The sequence below is a fragment of the Eptesicus fuscus genome, chromosome 4, assembly GCF_027574615.1.
Source record: "Eptesicus fuscus isolate TK198812 chromosome 4, DD_ASM_mEF_20220401, whole genome shotgun sequence".
Lineage (NCBI taxonomy): Eukaryota > Metazoa > Chordata > Mammalia > Chiroptera > Vespertilionidae > Eptesicus > Eptesicus fuscus.
Genome location: NC_072476.1, coordinates 926985 through 945402, shown reverse-complemented (window position 1 = coordinate 945402; position 18418 = coordinate 926985). Strand labels below are relative to the sequence as shown.

General features: G+C 45.7%; 1 protein-coding gene across 1 annotated transcript in view; it reads right to left on the bottom strand.

Annotated features, from left to right (window-relative positions):
• ACSM3 (acyl-CoA synthetase medium chain family member 3) overlaps positions 1–18418 on the bottom strand; it is a 56348-nt gene that overhangs the window by 10806 nt on the left and 27124 nt on the right. Inside the window, exons 4-7 of the mRNA XM_054714379.1 lie at positions 16256–16463; positions 3142–3285; positions 2872–3028; positions 1921–2000 (exon numbers count right to left, since the gene is read on the bottom strand). Of these exons, the coding sequence (XP_054570354.1) occupies positions 1921–2000; positions 2872–3028; positions 3142–3285; positions 16256–16463 (589 nt within the window). The remainder of the gene's footprint in view (positions 1–1920; positions 2001–2871; positions 3029–3141; positions 3286–16255; positions 16464–18418) is intronic.

The following is an 18418-nucleotide window of genomic DNA, read 5'->3' as shown; positions in this document are numbered from 1 at the left end:
TGGAGGCACGCACGCAAGGGTAAGGCTGATGGGAAGCCAAGACTGTCTGCTCAGCCCTGAGACTCCGCCCCATCCAAGCTGAGCACAGAGGCTTTTGCAATTTTGCAAGTCTTGTTTCATAAGGCTGTCTCCAGCACAGAAGTTCTCCCATTGTAGACACAGCTGATCCTCACAGCTAATTGGCCTGGAGGTCAATTCCTCCCAGTGACACCAACAACAATCAAGACTTACCTACAACAAGGCTGTATACACAGTCCACAAAGGGGTGCACCAAGAGTGTCCACCTCAGGTAACTGGGGAGGCTGAGCCACTGGGCCATATAGGAAACCTAGCACACAAAGCTACTCTACCAACTCAGGGAAGCAGTGAAAATGCGGAGACAAAGAAACAGATCACAAATGAAAGAAATGGAGGAAAACAAAACGACTGGATATAGAATTCAAAACCACGGTTATAAGATTTTTCAAGAATTTCCTAGAAAAGGCCAATAAATTTAACGAGACCCTCGAGGATATGAAAAAGGACCAACTAGAAATTAAACATACACTGACTGAAATAAAAAATATTATACAGAGACCCAACAGCAGACTAGAGGAATGCAAGAATCAAGTCAAAGATTTGAAATACAAAGAAGCAAAAAACACTCAACCGGAAAAGCAAAAAAAAAAAAAAAAGAATTAAAAAAGTTGAAGATAGTGTAAGAAGCCTCTGGGACAACTTCAAGCATACCAACATCAGAATTATGGGGGTGCCAGAAGAAGAGAGAGAGCAAGATACTGAAAACCTATTTGAAGAAATAATGACCGAAAACTTGCCCCACCTGGTGAAAGAAATAGACTTACAAGTCCAGGAAGCGCACAGAACCCCAAACAAAAGGAATCCAAAGAGGACCACACCAAGACACATCATAATTAAAATGCCAAGAGCAAAAGACAAAGAGAGAATATTAAAAGCAGCAAGAGAAAAATAGTTAATTACCTACAAGGGAGCACCCATACGACTGTCAGCTGATTTCTCAACAGAAACTATGCAGGCCAGTCGGGAGTGGCAAGAAATATTCAAAGTGATGAATAGCAAGAACCTACAACCAAGATTACTCTACCCAGCAAAGTTATCATTCAGAATTGAAGGTCAGATAAAGAGCTTCACAGATAAGAAAAAGCTAAAGGAGTTCATCACCGCCAAACCAGAATTATATGAAATGCTGAAAGGTATTCTTTAAGAAGAGGAAGAAGAAGAAAGTAAAGATAACAATTATGAACAACAAATACATATCTATCAACAAGTGAACCTAAAAATCAAGTGAATTAAAAATCTGATGAACAGAATAAACTGGTGAATATAATAGAATCAGGGGCATAGACAGAGAGTGGACTGATAATTCTCGGGGGGAAAGGGGTATGAGGGGTGCAGGAAGAGACTGGACAAAAATCGTACACCTACGGATGAGGACAGTGGGGGAGAAGGTAAGGGCAGAGGGTGGGGTGGGAACCGGGTGGAGGGGAGCTATGGGGGGAAAAAGGAGAAATAATTGTAATAATCTGAACAATAAAGATTTATTAAATTTTAAAAAATAGTTACCAATTCATCTTGTCAAATGGAATCAGGACCAGAGTAAAATACATCCATGCTGCTCCCTGTTTGCTGGAACAGGGTTCCAAGTAGGGGTGCTTCTTTACTGTCCCCGGTCGGAGGACGGTCCTTGTCCCCTGGGCTCTCAGGGCCATGTACATGGCCGACCCTGCCCTGGACGTGGTAATTATTATCACAGAGGGGTAAGAGGATGGAGAGGAGAAGAGATTGCTAAATCCCATACCTACGAGTCTGGCATTATGTGTTTAGGCAGAAAGATCTTTTATTTTAGACCTTCCTCTTTCTCTCCTCTTTCCCATTATGTGTCTCTTTACCAGCCTTCCTTACCTGGTCATGGCATTTTGCACAAGCATTCGGTACACAGTTGGCACTGAACAGAAGACTGTGATGGGAAACTTGGAGAGCGTCTGCAATGTGTAAGAAGTAAACTCTTGGTCTTACTACAACTTTAAGAAGTGCCTAAGTGTCTATGGGAGGCACAGTGAGTATCTATACTAATAAAAGGGTAATATGCTAATTAGGGCGGGTGTCTTCCGGACGTCCATCAGGACAAAGCCACAGCGGCTGCAAGCGCCTAGGGCCGGCACCACATGGGAGAGGTCGGCAGGTCCGGCGCTCACATGGGAGGGGCGGGCCAATCCAGTGCTGCCAGTCTAGCGCCATGGCCCCTTTTGCAGAGGTGGCGAGAAGACAGCGCCGCGGCACGGTCCCAGTGCTGCCCCTTCCACAGAGGCAGCCACAGAGTCAGCAGTGTGGGCCGGTCCAGGCGCCATGCCTCCGCAGAGGCTGGACGGGGTGCAACCTGCTGTGCCTCAACCTCCCCAGCCCCTCCCCCAGCCGGTCTGGCCCCAGATTGCCCCCCACCCATCAGTGTGCGGGGGGCGGGGCCAGCGCTAAGAAGCAAGGGCCAAGGGCCTGCAGCTGTGGTGGCTGGCAGTGGCAGCAGCAGCGGGGTGATGGTGGCAGCGCCTTCCTCTGAACATCCTGGTCATCTCCCACAGAGGAGGACATCCCCTGAGGGCTCCTGGACTGTGAGAGGGGGCAGGCCGGGTTGAGGGACCTCCTCCCATCCCGTGCACCAATTTCGTGTACCGGGCCTCTAGTTCTAACATAAATGCATTCACACCTTTCCTCAGCTTCTCTGTTCAGGTTTTTTACTTTCTAGATGTGAAATTCCTTACATCACATTGTGCTCTGATTTCTGCAAGCGCGTGCGCGCAGTCCTGTCGGCAGCACTGCTAACGCATTTCTAAACACTGACCTCTTGGGTCTGCTTACTTGCAAGATGGAAGTTGGCTCAAAGTGTGGCAAACGATGTGCAAATACACACGCTCCCTGGATCCATGGCGAAAACACGCTGCTCCATGCAGACTTGGCCCAGCCTGTGTCGGAGGTGTTCCACATCACGTCTGAAGGTGTCAAATCCAGCCAGAACCTGGGAACAGAGCACAGGCCTGACCCATGTGGGAAAACAAATCCAAAAGACCAGTAAGTGAATCGTCACCTTTGCAGTTGTGGACACCTCCAGCTGCAGTTCTGTGAGGCTACCTTCCGTTTACAGATAATCCTAAACCGTAACTGCTGTGGGTGTGTGCAGTCATTTTAGGAGATCCACTTGTTCCGCTGGTGAAGTAAATGGCCATGGTCTCATCGTGTCTTGTCTCCACACACGTGTGGTTGTCAGTGGCACATCTAGGAAGGAAGAGCAGTGGTGAATGTGCATGTTAAACACGTGTGGTTGTTCCTGGCATGTGGCGGAGGAAGAACTGCAGTGATTCTGCACATTAAACACCGCGGACTGTCGGCACAGAAAAGGATCTGAGAGACCATCCACTCGGACCGCCGGTGTCCCCTTTGGTCGGGCCCCAGTGATTTGGATTGAATTCAAGGTGAATGCCATCTCCCTCTCCATCTCCTCAGGTGCTTTCTAGAATCAGATTAACTCCCATCGATAGCCCATTTATACAGGCCAGTTTCATAGCCTTTTATTGTATTACTAGTGGCCCGGTGCCCGAAATTCGTGCACGGGGGGTGTGTGTGTCCCTCAGCCCGGCCTGCACCCTCTCCAATCTGGGACCCCTCAGGGGATGTCCTACTGCTGGTTTACAGGGATCAGGCCTAAACTGGCAATCGGACATCCCTCTCTCAATCTGGGACTGCTGGCTCCTAACCACTCACCTGCCTGCCTGCCTGACTGCCCCTAACCACTCTGCCTGCCAGCTTGCTCGCCCTCAACTGCTCCCCTCCGCCAGCCTGATCACCCACAACTGCCCCCCGTGACAGCGTGCTCGCCCCAACTGCCCCCCCCCCCGCTGTCCTGATCACCCCCAACTGACCCCCACTGGTGGCCTGCTTGCCTCTAACTGGTCCCCCTGCTGGTCTGCTCACTCCCAACTCCTCACCCCCTCGCTGGCCTGATTACCCTCCAATGTCCCCCCACCAGCCTGATTACCCACAACTGCCATCCCATCCTGGCCTGATTACCCACAACTGCCCTCCCCTCTTGGCCACTAAATGCCTCTTACTCCATGGGGGCATGGCCAGCCTGGGTAAGGGGTTAAGGGCTGTCTTCAGGCTGGCCACATCCCCTTCAGGGTGGGGGTCCCCACTGGGGTGCTGGGCCAGCCTGGGTGAGGGGCTGATGGCTGTTTGCAGGCTGGCCAAGCCCCCCAGTGGGGACCCTCACCCCATGGGGGTGTGGCCAGCCTGGGTAAGGAGCTGAGAGCCGTTTTCAGACTGGCCACGCGCCCCCGCGACCCAGGGCCCCAACCCCTCCTTGAGTGGAGGCCAGGGCGGGGGAGAAGCTTGGCTTCCTCCATCGCCAGGGGCAACCCAAGTCTCCTGCTTGCTCCAGCTCCATGGCCACCGCCATCTTTGTTGGGTTAATTTGCATACTCACTCCTGATTGGCTGGTGGGCGTAGTGTCAATTGTGTTTCTCTTTTATTAGTGTAGATTAAACAGTTAGTGCATTTTAAAACCTCAAGAGTTGTATCATTTCTGCAACAAAATGAGAATTCTAGGGTGTTGTAACCATGGGTTGTGCAGATCTGCTCCTTCACCATGAATGCTTTAAAATATGATTTTCTTTCTTTTTGTTAATCCTCACTCAAGGATATTTTTCCACTGATTTTTAGAGAGAGTGGAAGAGAGAGGGAAAGACAGAGATAAACATCAATGTGAGGGAAACACATTGATTGGTTGCCTCCTGCACAAGCCTGACCAGGGCCCAAGCTGGGGAGGAGCCTGCAACCAAGGTACATGCCCTTGACCAGAATCGAACCCAGGACCCTTCAGTCCACAGGCCAACACTCTAGCCACTATGCCAAACCAGCTAGGGCAAAATGTAATTTTTAAAAATATATTTTTATTGATTTTAGAGAGGAAGGAAGAGGGATAGAGATAGCAACATCAATGATGAGAGAGAATCATTGATTGGCTGCCTCCTGCACACCCCTTACTGGGGATTGAACCCGAAACCCAGGCAAGTGCCCTTGGCCGGAATCGAACCTGGGACCCTTCAGTCCGCAGGCCAACACTCTATCCACTGGGCCAAACCGGCTAGGGCTGATTTTTTTTTAAAGAAATGAGTGTATTAATAGAAGTCATGGTTAATCTATACTAATAAAAGGAGAATATGCTAATTAGACTGGACATCTTCCAGACGACCTTCCAGACACACTTCCAAACAAAGCCATAGTGGCGGGGCGAGGCAGAGGTAGTTAGGGATGATCAAACTGGCAGGGAAGAGCAGTTAGGGGGATCAGGCCAGCAGGGGAGAGCAGTTAGGGGGATCAGGCCGGCAGGGGAGAACAGTTAGGGAAATCAGGCTGGCAGGGGAGAGCAGTGGTTCTCAACCTTTCTAATGTCGCGACCCTTTAATACAGTTCCTCATGATGTGGTGACCCCCAACCATAAAATTATTTTCGTTGCTACTTCATAACTGTAATTTTGCTACTGTTATGAATCGTAATGTAAGTATCTGTGTTTTCCGATGGTCTTAGGCTCTACAGCAGCAGTTCTCAACCTGTGGGTCTCAACCCACAGGTTGAGAACCGCTAGCAGGGTCTCCTAAGACCATCGGAAAACACAGATACTTACATTACGATTCATAACAGTAGCAAAATTACAGTTATGAAGTAGCAACGAAAATAATTTTATGGTTGGGGGTCACCACAACATGAGGAACTGTATTAAAGGGTCGCGGCATTAGAAAGGTTGAGAACCACTGAGTTAGAGGGATCAGGTCAGCTGGTAAGTGAGTGGTTAGGAGCCAGCGGTCCTGGATTGCGAGAGATGTCCAACTGCAGGTTTAGGCCTGATCCCGCACCAGCAGTCAGACATCCCCAGAGGGGTTCCGGATTGGAGGGTGCAGGCTGGGCTGAGGTACCCCTCCCCCATGCATGAATTTTGTGCACCGGGCCTCTAGTCTATAATATTAAAAATGTAATATACTAATTAGACCAGATGACCTTCCAGACGAAGCTGGGGCTGCGAGGGAAGCCCAGGTCCTGGTTGCCTGCCGGCAGCCAGAAGGAAGCCCGGGTCCCAGGTGCCAGAGGGAAGCTGGGGCCGATAGCTGGGGGAAGAAAGGCCTACTCTTGCAGGCCTTTGGTGGTATATAAAGCTGGGGTCGCCAAACTACAGTCCATAGATCAAATCAGGCCCACCTCCTGTTTGTTTATTTTATTAAAGTATTATATGTGTACATATCTTACCATTGCCCCTCCCCACCCCACTGCCATACATGCCCTCAGCCCCCAATGTTTTGCATCCGTTGGTTATTCTTATATGCATGCATGTAAGTCCTTCGGTTGATCTCTTATCTCCCCCACCTATCCCTAACCTTCCCACTGTAATTTGACAGTCTGTTTGATGCTTTACTGCATCTATATCTATCTTTTTATTCATCAGTTTATAATGTTTTTTATTATCCACAAATGAGTGAGATCATGTGGTATTTTTCCTTCATTGACTGGCTTATTTCACTTAGCATAATGTTCTCCAATTCCATCCAGGTTGCTGCAAATGATGAGAATTCCTTCTCTTTTATGGCAGCATAGTATTCCATTGTGTAGATGTACCATAGTTTTTTGATCCACTCATCTGCTAATGGGCTGTTTCCAAATCTTAGCCATTGTAAATTGTGCTGTTATGAACATAGCGGTGCATATATCCTTTCTGATTGGTGTTTCTAGTTTCTTAGGATATATTCCTAGGAGTGGGATTACTGGGTCAAATGGGAGTTCCATTTTCAGTTTTTTGAGGAAACTCCATACTGTTCTCCGGTACAGTGGCTGCACCAGTCTGCATTCCCACCAGCAGTGCACGAGGGTTCCTTTTTCTCCGCATCCTCGCCAACACTTGTCGTTTGTTGATTTGTTGATGATAGCCATTCTGACAGGTGTGAGATGGTACTGCATTGTCATTTTGATTTGCATCTCTCGGATAATTAGTGACTTTGAGCATGTTTTCATGTGTCTTTTGGCCTTCCTTCTGTCTTCTTTCGAAAAGATTCTATTTAGGTCCACTGCCCATTTTTTTATTGGATCATTTATCTTCCTTTTATTAAGTTGCATAAGCTGCTTGTAGATGTTGGAGATTAAACCTTTATCAGTGATACCATTTGCAAATATGATCTCCCATACAGTGGGCTTTCTTGTTGTTTTGTTGATGGTTTCTTTTGCTGTGAAAAAGCTTTTTATTTTGATGTAGTCCCATTTGTTTATTTTCTCTTTAGCTTCCACTGCCCTAGGAGCAGTATCAGTAAAGAAGTTCTTTCGGCATATGTCTGAGATTTTGCTGCCTGTGGATTCCTCTAGTATTTTTATGGTTTCCCGTCTTATGTTTAAGTCCTATATCCATTTTGAGTTTATTTTTGTGTATGGTGTAAGTTGGTGATCTAGTTTCATTTTTTTGCATGTATCTGTCCAATTTTCCTAACACCATTTATTGAAGAGACTGTCTTGACTCCATTGTATGTTAATGCCTCATTTGTCAAATATTAATTGAGCATAGTGGTTTTGGTCGATATCTGGATTCTCTATTCTGTTCCATTGATCTATATGTCTGTTCTTGTGCCAGTACCAGGCTGTTTTGAGGACAGGGGCTTTGTAATACAGCTTGAAATCTGGTATTGAGATCCCACCTACTTTATTCTTTCTCAGGATTGCTGTGGCTATTTGGGGTCTTTTTTTTTATTCCAGATGAATTTTTGGAGAGTTCTTTCTAGGTCTGTAAAATATGCCATTGGTATTTTAATGGGGAGTGCACTGAATCTATAGATTGCTTTGGGTAGTATGGACATTTTGATGATGTTCATTCTACCAATCAATGAACATGGTATGTTCTTCCATCTGTTTACATCTTCCTCTATCTCTTTTTTCAGTGTCCTGTAGTTTTCTGCATATAGGTCTCCTTAGTTAAGTTTATTCCTAGGTATCTTAACCCTTTGCACTCGCTTGCTTTTTTCTTGATTCCTTTATTCTAATGCTAACCATGTCGAGTCACACTCGACATCCGAGTGCAAAAGGTTAATTTTTTTGGTGTGATGGTAAATGGGATTACTTTTTTAGTCTCTCTTTCTGTAAGTTCACTATTGGTGTATAGAAATGCCATAGATTTCTTGGCATTAATTTTGTATCCTGCTACATTGCCGAATTAATTTATTAAGTCTATTATTTTTTTTTGATGGAGTCTTTCGGGTTTTTTATGTACAATATCATGTCATCTGCAAATAAGGACAGCTTTACTTCTTCTTTTCCAATTTGGATGCCTTTTATTTCTTCTTCTTGTCTAATTGCAATGGCTAATACTTCCAGTATTATGTCAAACAGGAGTGGTGAGAGTGGGCATCCCTGTCTTGTTCCTGTTTTTTAGGGGAAATGGTTTTAGTTTTTGCCCATTGAGTATGATGTTAGCTGTGGGTTACCTTCCCACACTGATCTTCCAGTACTGAGACTTTTATTAAACTGTCACCCTCAAGTACACTGTGAAGTCTGTAACGCAAGGCAGGATGCTGTAGATAGCCAAACTACAACAACAACTAATATAGCTTTTATTATGTTGAGGTATGATCCTTCTATTCCCACCTTGTTGAGGGTTTTTATCAAGAAAGGGTGTTGGATTTTGTCAAATGCTTTTTCTGCATCAACTGATATGACTATGCGATTTTTATTTCTCAATTTGTTTATGTGATGTATCACGATTATTGATTTGTGGATATTGTACCATCCTTGCATTCCTGGGATAAATCCTACTTGGTCATGTTGTATGATCTTTCTGATGTACTGCTGGATCTGATTTGCTAGAATTTTGTTGAGGATTTTGGCATCTATGTTCATGAGGTAATATTGGCCTGTAATTCTCTTTCATTGTATTGTCTTTATCTGGTTTTGGTATTAGGGTGATGCTGGCTTCATAGAAGGAGCTTGGAAGTGTTCCTTCCTCTTGAATTTTTTGGAATAGTCTGAGGAGGATAGTTTTTAGTTCTTCCTTGAATGTTTGGTAAAACTCCCCTGTGAAGCCGTCTGGCCCCGGGCGTTTGTTTGCTAGAAGATTTTTGATGACTGCTTCAATTTCTTCCATAGTTACTGGCCTATTGAGCTGTTTAGATTCTTCCTGATTTGAGTTTTGGAAGGCTATATTTTTCTAGGAATATGTCCATTTCCTCCAGGTTGTACAATTTGTTGGAACAGAGATGTCTGTAGTATTTTTTAAGAATCCTTTGTATTTTGGTGGGGTCTGTTGTTATTTCATCTCTTTCGTTTCTGATTTTGTTTATTTGGGTCCTCTCTCTTTGTTTCTTGGTGAGCCTGGCAGGAGGTTCATCAATCTTGTTTATCCTTTCAAAGAACCAGCTCTTGGTTTTGTTGATCTTTTGTATTGTTTCTTTGGCCTATATGTCATTTATCTCTGCTCTGATCTTTATTATTTCCTTCCTTCTGCTTACACTGGGCTTTTCTTGTTGCTCTCTCTCTAACTCTTTGAGTTGTAGGGTTAGGAAATTTATTACCATTGTTTCTTGTTTTTTCCAGTAGGCTTGTAGAGCTATGAACTTTCCTCTCAAGACTGCTTTCACTGTGTCCCATAGATTTTGGATTGTTTTGTTTTCATTGTCATTTGTTGCCATGATGTTTTTTATTTCTTCCTTGATGTCTCTGGTAACCCAATCATTGTTTAATAGCATGCTGTTTAGTCTCCATGTGTTTGATTTCCTTGGATTGTTTTTATTGTAGTTGATTTCCAGTTTTATGCCACTGTGGTCTGAGAAGATGCTTGATATGATTTCTATCTTCTTGAATTTGTAGAGACTTTTCCTGTGACCAAATATATAGTCTATCTTTGAAAATGACCCATGTGCACTTAAGAAGAATGTATATTCTGTGGCTTTGGGGTGAAATGTTCTGAAGATGTCAATTAATTCCATCTGGTCTAGTGAGTCATTTAAGATTGATGTTTCTTTGCTGATTTTTTTGTTTAGAGGATTTGTCCAATGGTGATAGTGGGGTATTAAAGTCTCCTACTATGATTGTATTGCTGTCAATCTCTCCCTTGATATCCTCCAGGAGGTTTTTTTTTTTTAATGTATTTGGGTGCTCCTGTATTGGGTGTGTATATGTTTACAGAGTTATTTCTTCTTGTTGGATTGCTCTCTTTAGTATTATGAAGTGGCTTTCCTTATCTCTTGTTATGTCTTTCACTTTGAGATCTAATTTGTCGGATATAAGTATTGCTACCCCAGCTTTTTTTTTCATTTCCATTCGCCTGGAAGAACTTTTTCCATCCCTTCACCCTCAGTCTGTGTGCATCTTTTTTTCTGAGGTGGGTTTCTTGTAGACAGCAGATATATGGGTCTTGTTTTCTTATCCAATCCATTACCCTATGTCTTTTGATTGGGGCATTTAATCTATTTACATTTAAAGTTATTATTGATAGGTACTTATTTGTTGCCATTTTTATTCTTTACCCCCGTGTTCCTTCTTCGCTTCCTATTTCTTTCTTTCTTTCTTTTTTTTTTTTACAGCAGACGCTTTAGCATTTCTTGCATTGCTGGTTTGGTGGTAATAAATTCCCTTAGTCCTTTTTTGTCTGTGAAGCTCCTGATTTAACCTTCAATTTTGATTGATAGCCTTGCTGGGTACAGTATTCTTGGATTCAGACCTTTCCTTTGCATGACTTTGTATATTTCATTCCATTCCCTTCTGGCCTGATGAGTTTCTGTTGAGAAATCAGTTGCTAATCTGATGGGGGTTCCTTTGTATGTAACTGTCTGTCTCTCTCTGGCCGCTTTTAAGATTCTTACTTTGTTGTTGGTGTTTGCCAACTTAATTATAATGTGCCTTGGCGTCGGTCTTTTGGGGTTCATTTTGCTTGGGACTCAGTGAGCTTCTTGGATTTGTGTGGGTTTTTTCTTCCCTATATCATGGAAGTTTTCTGTTATTATTTCTTCAAACAGGTTTTCTATTCCTTGCTCAGTTTCCTTTCCTTCTGGAACCCCTATTATGTGGATGTTGTTTTGTTTCATGTTGTTCCAATAATCCCGTAGGCTCTCCTCCTGCTTTTTAATTTTTTTTTCTAGAAGCTGCTCTAATTGGGTATTTTTTCCCACCTTGTCTTCTAGCTCACTGATGCGGTCCTCTACTTCTTCTATTTCTACTCTTGATGCTTTCTATTGAGTTCTTTATAGCAGTAAAGTCATTTTTCATTACTTCTTGGTTCTTCTTCATTTCCTCTTGGTTCTTACTCATATTGTCAAATTTGTCTTCCATTCTTTTCAGTCACCTTATGACCATTTCTCTGAATTCTTTCTCTGATAGGTTGCTCGCCTCTAATTCGTTTACTTCCTTTTCTGGTGATGCCTGCTTTTCTTTCCTATGTGGGCTGTTTCTTTGTCTCCCCATGATCTCTCTTCTCCAGATGTCTGGTTATGTAGTTCTCTCTCTCCTGCATTGATTTAAAGGCACAAAATACAACACAACCAGGTACAACACACAAGGCACTGAACAGAATTGTATTCACGATATTGATAACCTCCAATAAAGGTGACCACCAGAGAAAGGCAAATTAGAGAAAGAAGAAGAGGAAAAAGAAAGAGAGAAAAAAAAAAAAGCAGTGCCAAAATGAAATTGGGAAAAGAAAAAAAAGTAAGAGAGACAAGAAAGAGACTAAGAAAGAAAAGGGGAACAAACTATATATATTGGGATAAAACTCCAATAGAACAACCACTAATCCCAGGAAATGCCAGCAACAAGTACCTGGAGATTAATAAAACTAGAACACCAACTAATATCAAGCGAGGCGAGGAAAAACAGAAGCAAAAAACAAACAAAAACAAAGCAAACAATAAAACCAAGCAAAAAAAAAGAATAAGCAAAACAATCTCACAAAAAAGCTTAAAAATTTGATATAATCAACATTCTAGCAAACAACAACAAAAGGACAGAGAGAAAAACAATTTTTTGGATAGTTAAGACAGCGAAGAGAGAAGTGTGTATGGACTTGGAGCAGGGGATTGGAAATTAGATATATAAGTAGTGTGAAATTTTAGCAAGGGGTAAACAGAAAGAATAGGGAAAATCTAAAGCAGGAAAGGGTTAAGATAAACAGGAGACCAAAAGGGGAAAGGTTAGGAAGAGAGTGATGGCATAAAGGTAGCGTGAGATAGGGTAAAACGATGCTAAAGGAAAGATGCACCTAGAATGTAGAACACTAATCCCAAAGCAAAACACAGAGAAAATAAAATGACACTTAAAAAAAGTAAAATAGTAGTAGTAATAATACTGATTGAAAATAAAAATGTAATAATTAAAAAGGTAAAATCAAGTGAGGAAAAAATAAAAAAAATTGTTTGTTAAGTAAAAGATGCAAAAAATGAAAATAAAAAAAAAATAAAATAAAATGTGCAGTAGTGAAGGTCATTCACTTCCTCTATTGTTCTGTTTGGCACGCCTGTTTTCCAGTCTGGAAAGCATTGCAGTTCCCTGCGTTCCACTGCTCCTCAGTGTTGTAAACCAGTCCTGATTTTTAAGCAGGCAGTGTCTTAATTTCTCATATTCCTTTATTTTTGATTACAGAAGAGTCAATTTGTGATTCCGCCCCTGGGTGGCAGTGTTTCTGGATTGACTTCTGGGTCTATATGGCTTCTCTAGCCTTCTTTCTCTGTGGCACTCAATACCGGTTTGTGGAGTGGGCTGCCCCAGTGCTGGCTCTCTAATGGTCACTCCCTGCTCCGATCCCAGGTTCCAGAAAAACAAGTTTCCCCTGCAGTCTCCCAGGATGTCCCCAACTGGGTGATCCTATGTATTGGGCTTAGTAATCAGAAGCAAGGAAATGAAGAGGAAAAAGCCCAAGTGTGCGAACAATGGGTCTGCACGCAAGTCAAAGAAGCCGGCACATCTTTGAAATTCTTAGGCTGTCCCTCCGCGTCAGATCAAAATGGGTTATTTTTAGAGATCCCTTCTGTCAGCAGCTCTGAGGACCCCCTTCCACATTCACGGATCACACCAGCCCCAACAGCCACGGATTTTTCTAGGCACAGACTTCCCAGGTCCTCCAGCTCCCGCAAAGCGTGCGTTTCTCTCTCCCGCCAGGACCAGAGACCTCACCATATCCCAGGCGAAATCTGACCTTTCCGTGGTGAAGAGCTCCTTTGAATCGCGTGTTTGCGCCAATTGGGGACCGGTGTTCTGGGGCTCCCAGCTGTTCAGTGGACGCTGCCATTGTGGATTTTCAGGCTTCCGATAAGATCCACTTTCCCTTTCAAGATGGCGCGGTCTCCGTGTCTGAGCCCATAGCTCCGGGAGGGTACCCAGCAGCAGTGGGGGCTGCCAGGTCAGGGGAGCCCCGACCAGCAGTCCCCCACCTTCTCCTGGAGTTTAGCTGTCCCTTAACTTGCCAACAAACACTCCCTGTGCGACCCTCAGCTGTTCTTTCTTTCTGCTTTGGGACAAGGCTCGGAACACGTCTGTCTATTCCGCCGCCATTTTCTGCCCCCCGACCTCCTGTTTTTTTAAATAAATTTTTATTGGAACAAACAGCCATGCCCATTCATTTACATGTTGCCTATGGCTGTTCTCATTCTACAACAGCAGAGGTGAGCAGCTGTGACAGAGATGGACTGCATGGCCTGCAAAGCCTAAAATATTTACTTTCCACTCCTTTTGTAGGAATTGTTTGCTGACTTCTGAAAGGATTGTTTTTCTGTTTCCCACATGAGCATCTACATGGTTCTGAATATAGTAAACAGTAACACTTAAGGGGATCTAAGCACCCATCCAGGGAAGGAAGGACCCCAGTTAAAGAGAAAGAAAGCATTTAGTTCTGAAGGATAATTGGGCTATTATGTAAGTCAGACATCAGGGCAGCTGAGAGTAAGCAAGCTCTGCACACCCAGCATCTACGAAGCATAGAGAGTTTACCAGGCCAAGGCTGAATGAATCAGAGCAGCCAGGCCATGAGAAATGTAGGAAAGTTGTTTTGTTTTTAAATATATTTTTATTGGTTTCAGAGAGAGGATAGGAGAAGGAGAGATAGTAACACCAATGATGAGAGAGAATCATTGATCGGCTGCCTTCTGCATGCCCCCTACTGGGGATTAAGCCCGCAACCCAGGCATGTGCCCTGACTGGAATCGAACCCAGGACCCTTCAGTCTGTAGGCTGATGCTCTATCCACTGAGCCACACCAGCCAGGGCAGGAAAGCTGTTTTTAAAGCCTAGCAAAGCTAGACCAAGTGTGATTGGTCTCTGATTCCATAATTACTAGTATCTTTCTTAAAAATAGGAAGTACCGCCGAAACCGGTGTGGCTCAGTGGATAGAGCGTCAGCCTGCGGACAGAAGGGTCCCGGGTTCGATTCCGGTCAAGGGCACGTATGTTGGTTGCGGGCTCATCCCCAGTGGGGGGCGTGCAGGAGGCAGCTGATCGATGTTCTCTCTCATCGATGTTTCTGACTCTCTCTCTCTCCCTTCCTGTCTGTGAAAAATCAAAGAAATATATAAAAAAAATAGGGAGTCCCTAGAGCCTGTGGCTGTCACTCCGATCACAGACATGGTTCCTTTTTTCTTTTTTAATATATTTTACTGATTTTTTACAGAGAGGAAGGGAGAGGGATAGAGAGTTAGAAACATCGATGAGAGAGAAACATCGACCAGCTGCCTCCTGCACACCCCCCACTGGGGATGTGCCCGCAACCAATGTACATGCCCTTGACCGGAATCGAACCCGGGACCCTTCAGTCCGCAGGCCGACACTCTATCCACTGAGCCACACCGGTTTCGGCCAGATATGGTTTCTTCTGAAGCCTGAGGCAGAGTTACCATATCAATCTCTCACTGCTAGGGCCCTTGAACATCACAGATAGGAGTGTGGGCTCAGCAGCCACACTGCCTAGGTTTGAACCAGCACCACCAGATGCTAGCATCTGGCCTTATTCATCTGTATAATCACAGTTCTACCCCCGAGGTGGTGAGATTAATGACTTAATATCTCTCAAGTGCTTGGAACAGTTTTGGCACACACCAGAGCCACAGACATGGCAGCTATACTGTAACTATAACATTATTTTTATTAGAACAGTCCTTGGCCGTTGGTAAGAACTCAATACATGTTAGCTGTTTTAGAGAAGGTTGGCGCATGCTCCCAAACCCTTGAGTAAAGCATGCTCATTCTAGACAAGGAATTTGCAGTCCGCCTGAGGCTGAGAGATAACCAACACCTGGCATGAGCCCCTGGAAGCCCCCGCACCCCACCCCGCAGGGCGTGGGCATCAGAATAATTCCGTTTCATAACTGCATTCATGAACATTGAGTGTTCTATATCCATGAGTGTCCTATACGCCCGGCAGCAGTGTTGCTGTACTCCGTTTCTGGGAGCCGCTCCCAGCTCTGTGGTTGACGCTGTGGCACCTGCTAAATCCGCTGCCGGGTCGGGAAGATTTCCTCTGAGCCCTCTGACAGCTGCCTTGCCCAAGGCCAGCCTCCTTCTGAGACAGCCCCCATCTCATGACTGGCCATGGGCAAGGCAAGGCCGGCCTCTTACTTTAGCTGGGGACTGCTCGGAGGAGCTATCCAAACTCTAGAGGCCTCCATGGGTCGGCTGGAGGCTTTTTGGGAATTCACGGTAGATAAGTTTCTTCCTTTGCCCAATCCCACATCCTCTGCCTTCCTTCACAGGTATTGACCCCAAGAGAACTTCTTAGTAAACTTCTTAATATGACTAATCTGTCTCGGGTCTGCTTCCTGGAAATCCCAACTATGAAGACAGGCCAAGCTCCTGCCTCCTCAGAGTGCTGCACGCCAGCGCAGTGCTAATCACCAGCTGCTCCCTTTGCCTATGGTGTGTTTTTCATATATGCTTATTGATTTCAGAGAGGAAGGGAGAGGGAAAGAGAGATGGAAACATCAATGATGAGAGAGAATCACTGATCGGCTGCCTCCTGCATGCCCCACACTGGGGATCGAGCCCACAACCCGGGCCTGTGCCCTGACTGGGAATCGAACCGTGACCTCCTGGTTCATAGGTCGATGCTCAACCACTGAGCCACGCCAGCCGGGCTGCCTATTGTTTTTGTCATTTTTCTGATCACATGACTCATGGGCTGAGCATCTTGTCAATGTTGTCTTTCTTTGGGAGAAGCTATTCTACAACAATGATGGTTACTCACTTCATCATCTCTTTGAGGTCCCCCCACCCCTCTCGGGGGTTCTGAGACACAATGAGCTTGGAGCGCAGGTTTTCACACTGAGATGCCACCGCATCTACTGCTGGGGCGACAGCGTCATGGGCGATAATGCACTTGGCTTTTGAAGACTGCAGTCTGTAGAGCACGTCTTTCTGGGTCAGCTGAGTGGTCCCTGGAATTAAAACTGCACCTAAAGGAGCAGAAAAGAAGCAATGTCTAGAAGGAAGGCCTCCCCAGCCTGTCAGTCAGGGTGTGCAGACAGCTCCACGCATTCTGTATTTCTCAGAATGGCTTCACCATTCCCCAGGCAGGCGTCTATTTGTCTTCCTTTCATTACTCTGCTGTTGCCTTTCATGGGATCTCAAAGCTTTGGCTTAAAGTGAAAGGATGTTAAATGCTGGATAATCATCTATCTGAAGACCATAACATTCACCTTGAAGAGGGTTTTGATTGAAAAGTGTATTACCCAGCACTTATTGAGTGCTTGAGTGCCAGGTGCTATTTATTCTAAGTGTTTTTGCATATTTTAACTCATTTATAATCCTCACCCCAAAACTCCAAACACTAAAGCACTTGAATAACTTGCCCAACATCACCAAAGCAGAAGGTAGCCATGCAGGACTGGTCCCTGCAGCCTCCCGAGCTAGCTGTGCACGAGGCCACTTCATCCGGTGCCTCTTAGAATGCATGGACCGTCCTGCTCCTTCCCAGAGCGCAGGACTGCGGCGCCACCCTGCTCTGTGCTGCCTGCTGTGACTGCTCTGCAGGTGAAGGGCAAGGCCGAGTGCCTGAGCCGGACACTGACAGGCTGGCCTTGGACAAGCCACTTCATCTCCACGAATCCCAAGTTCTGCAGCTGTAAAATGGGGATAATAATAGGTGCTACCTTCTTTATAGGATTGCTGAGGATTCAATTAATTAACATGTGTAACAAGTTTAAATAGTGCTGAGCAAATTTTAGCTATTGTTTTCTCAAAAGATGAATGGACTTTCAAGACTATACCTTTATATATCTGATCTGCCTACAGCCACCCCCAGGCTTCACCACTCGAGTTCCAGACCTTCCCAGAGGGAGGAAGGCACTCCGCATGCCTTACTCCTCCTGGCGACCCAGGCTCCATGCTGCCTCCTGTCCACTTCAGAAAGGCTAAGCCCTTCCGGTGGAGTTCTGAAGGGACAGGCAACTGCAACCAGAACCTTGCGATGGGGTCCTGGCTGTGAAATACCTTCTCTTTGTAACAAGGTGATGCTTATGAGGTGTAACTCCAAGGCTACTCCTTTGCGATGTTTCACCTGGGGATAGGGAGCTACCTGACCCTTTCGAAGGTGTGAAGGCACTAACGATGAGTCAGCACATCATGAAGAAGCACAGTATTTATTTTTACTTATTTTTTTATTACATACTAGAAGCTAAGTGCACGAAATTCGTGCATGGCGGGGGGGTACCCTCAGCCCAGCCTGCACCCTCACCAATCCGGGACCCCTTGGAGGTTGTCTGACTGCCGGTTTAAGTCCCAGGGGATTTAACCCGGGGATTGGGCCTAAACCGGCAGTTGGACATCCCTCACAATCCTGGACCACTGGCTCCTAATCACTCACCTGCCTGCCTGCCTGGTCACCCCTAACTGCCTTTGCGTTCCAGGCTGATCGCCCCGAACTGCCCCCCTGCCAGCCTGGTTGATCTTAACTGCCCCTGCTGCCAGCCAGGTTGCCACCAACTGCCCTCCCCAATGACCTGGTCACCCCTTATTGCCCCCCCCTGCCAGCCTGGTTACCCCCAAGTGCCCCCCCACACCAGCCTAGTTGCCCCTCACTGTCCCCCTGTCAGTCTGGTCACCCCCAACTGCCCCCCCCTGCCAGCCTGGTCTCCCCTATCTTCCCACCTGCTGGCCTGGTCACCCCCAACTGCCCCCTTCTGCTGGCCTGGTCACCCCTAACTGCCCTCCCCCCTCCCTCTCGCCAGCCTCGTCACCCCACGCAGCCTGCTTGTTCAGTCGTTTGGTCGTCCCTCACTAACCCCCCTGCTGGCCTGGTCGCCCCACGCAGCCTGCTTGTTCAGTCATTTGGTCGTCCCTCACTAACCCCCCCCGCCAGCCTGGTCACCCCACGCAGCCTGCTTGTTCAGTCGTTTGGTCACTAATTCCC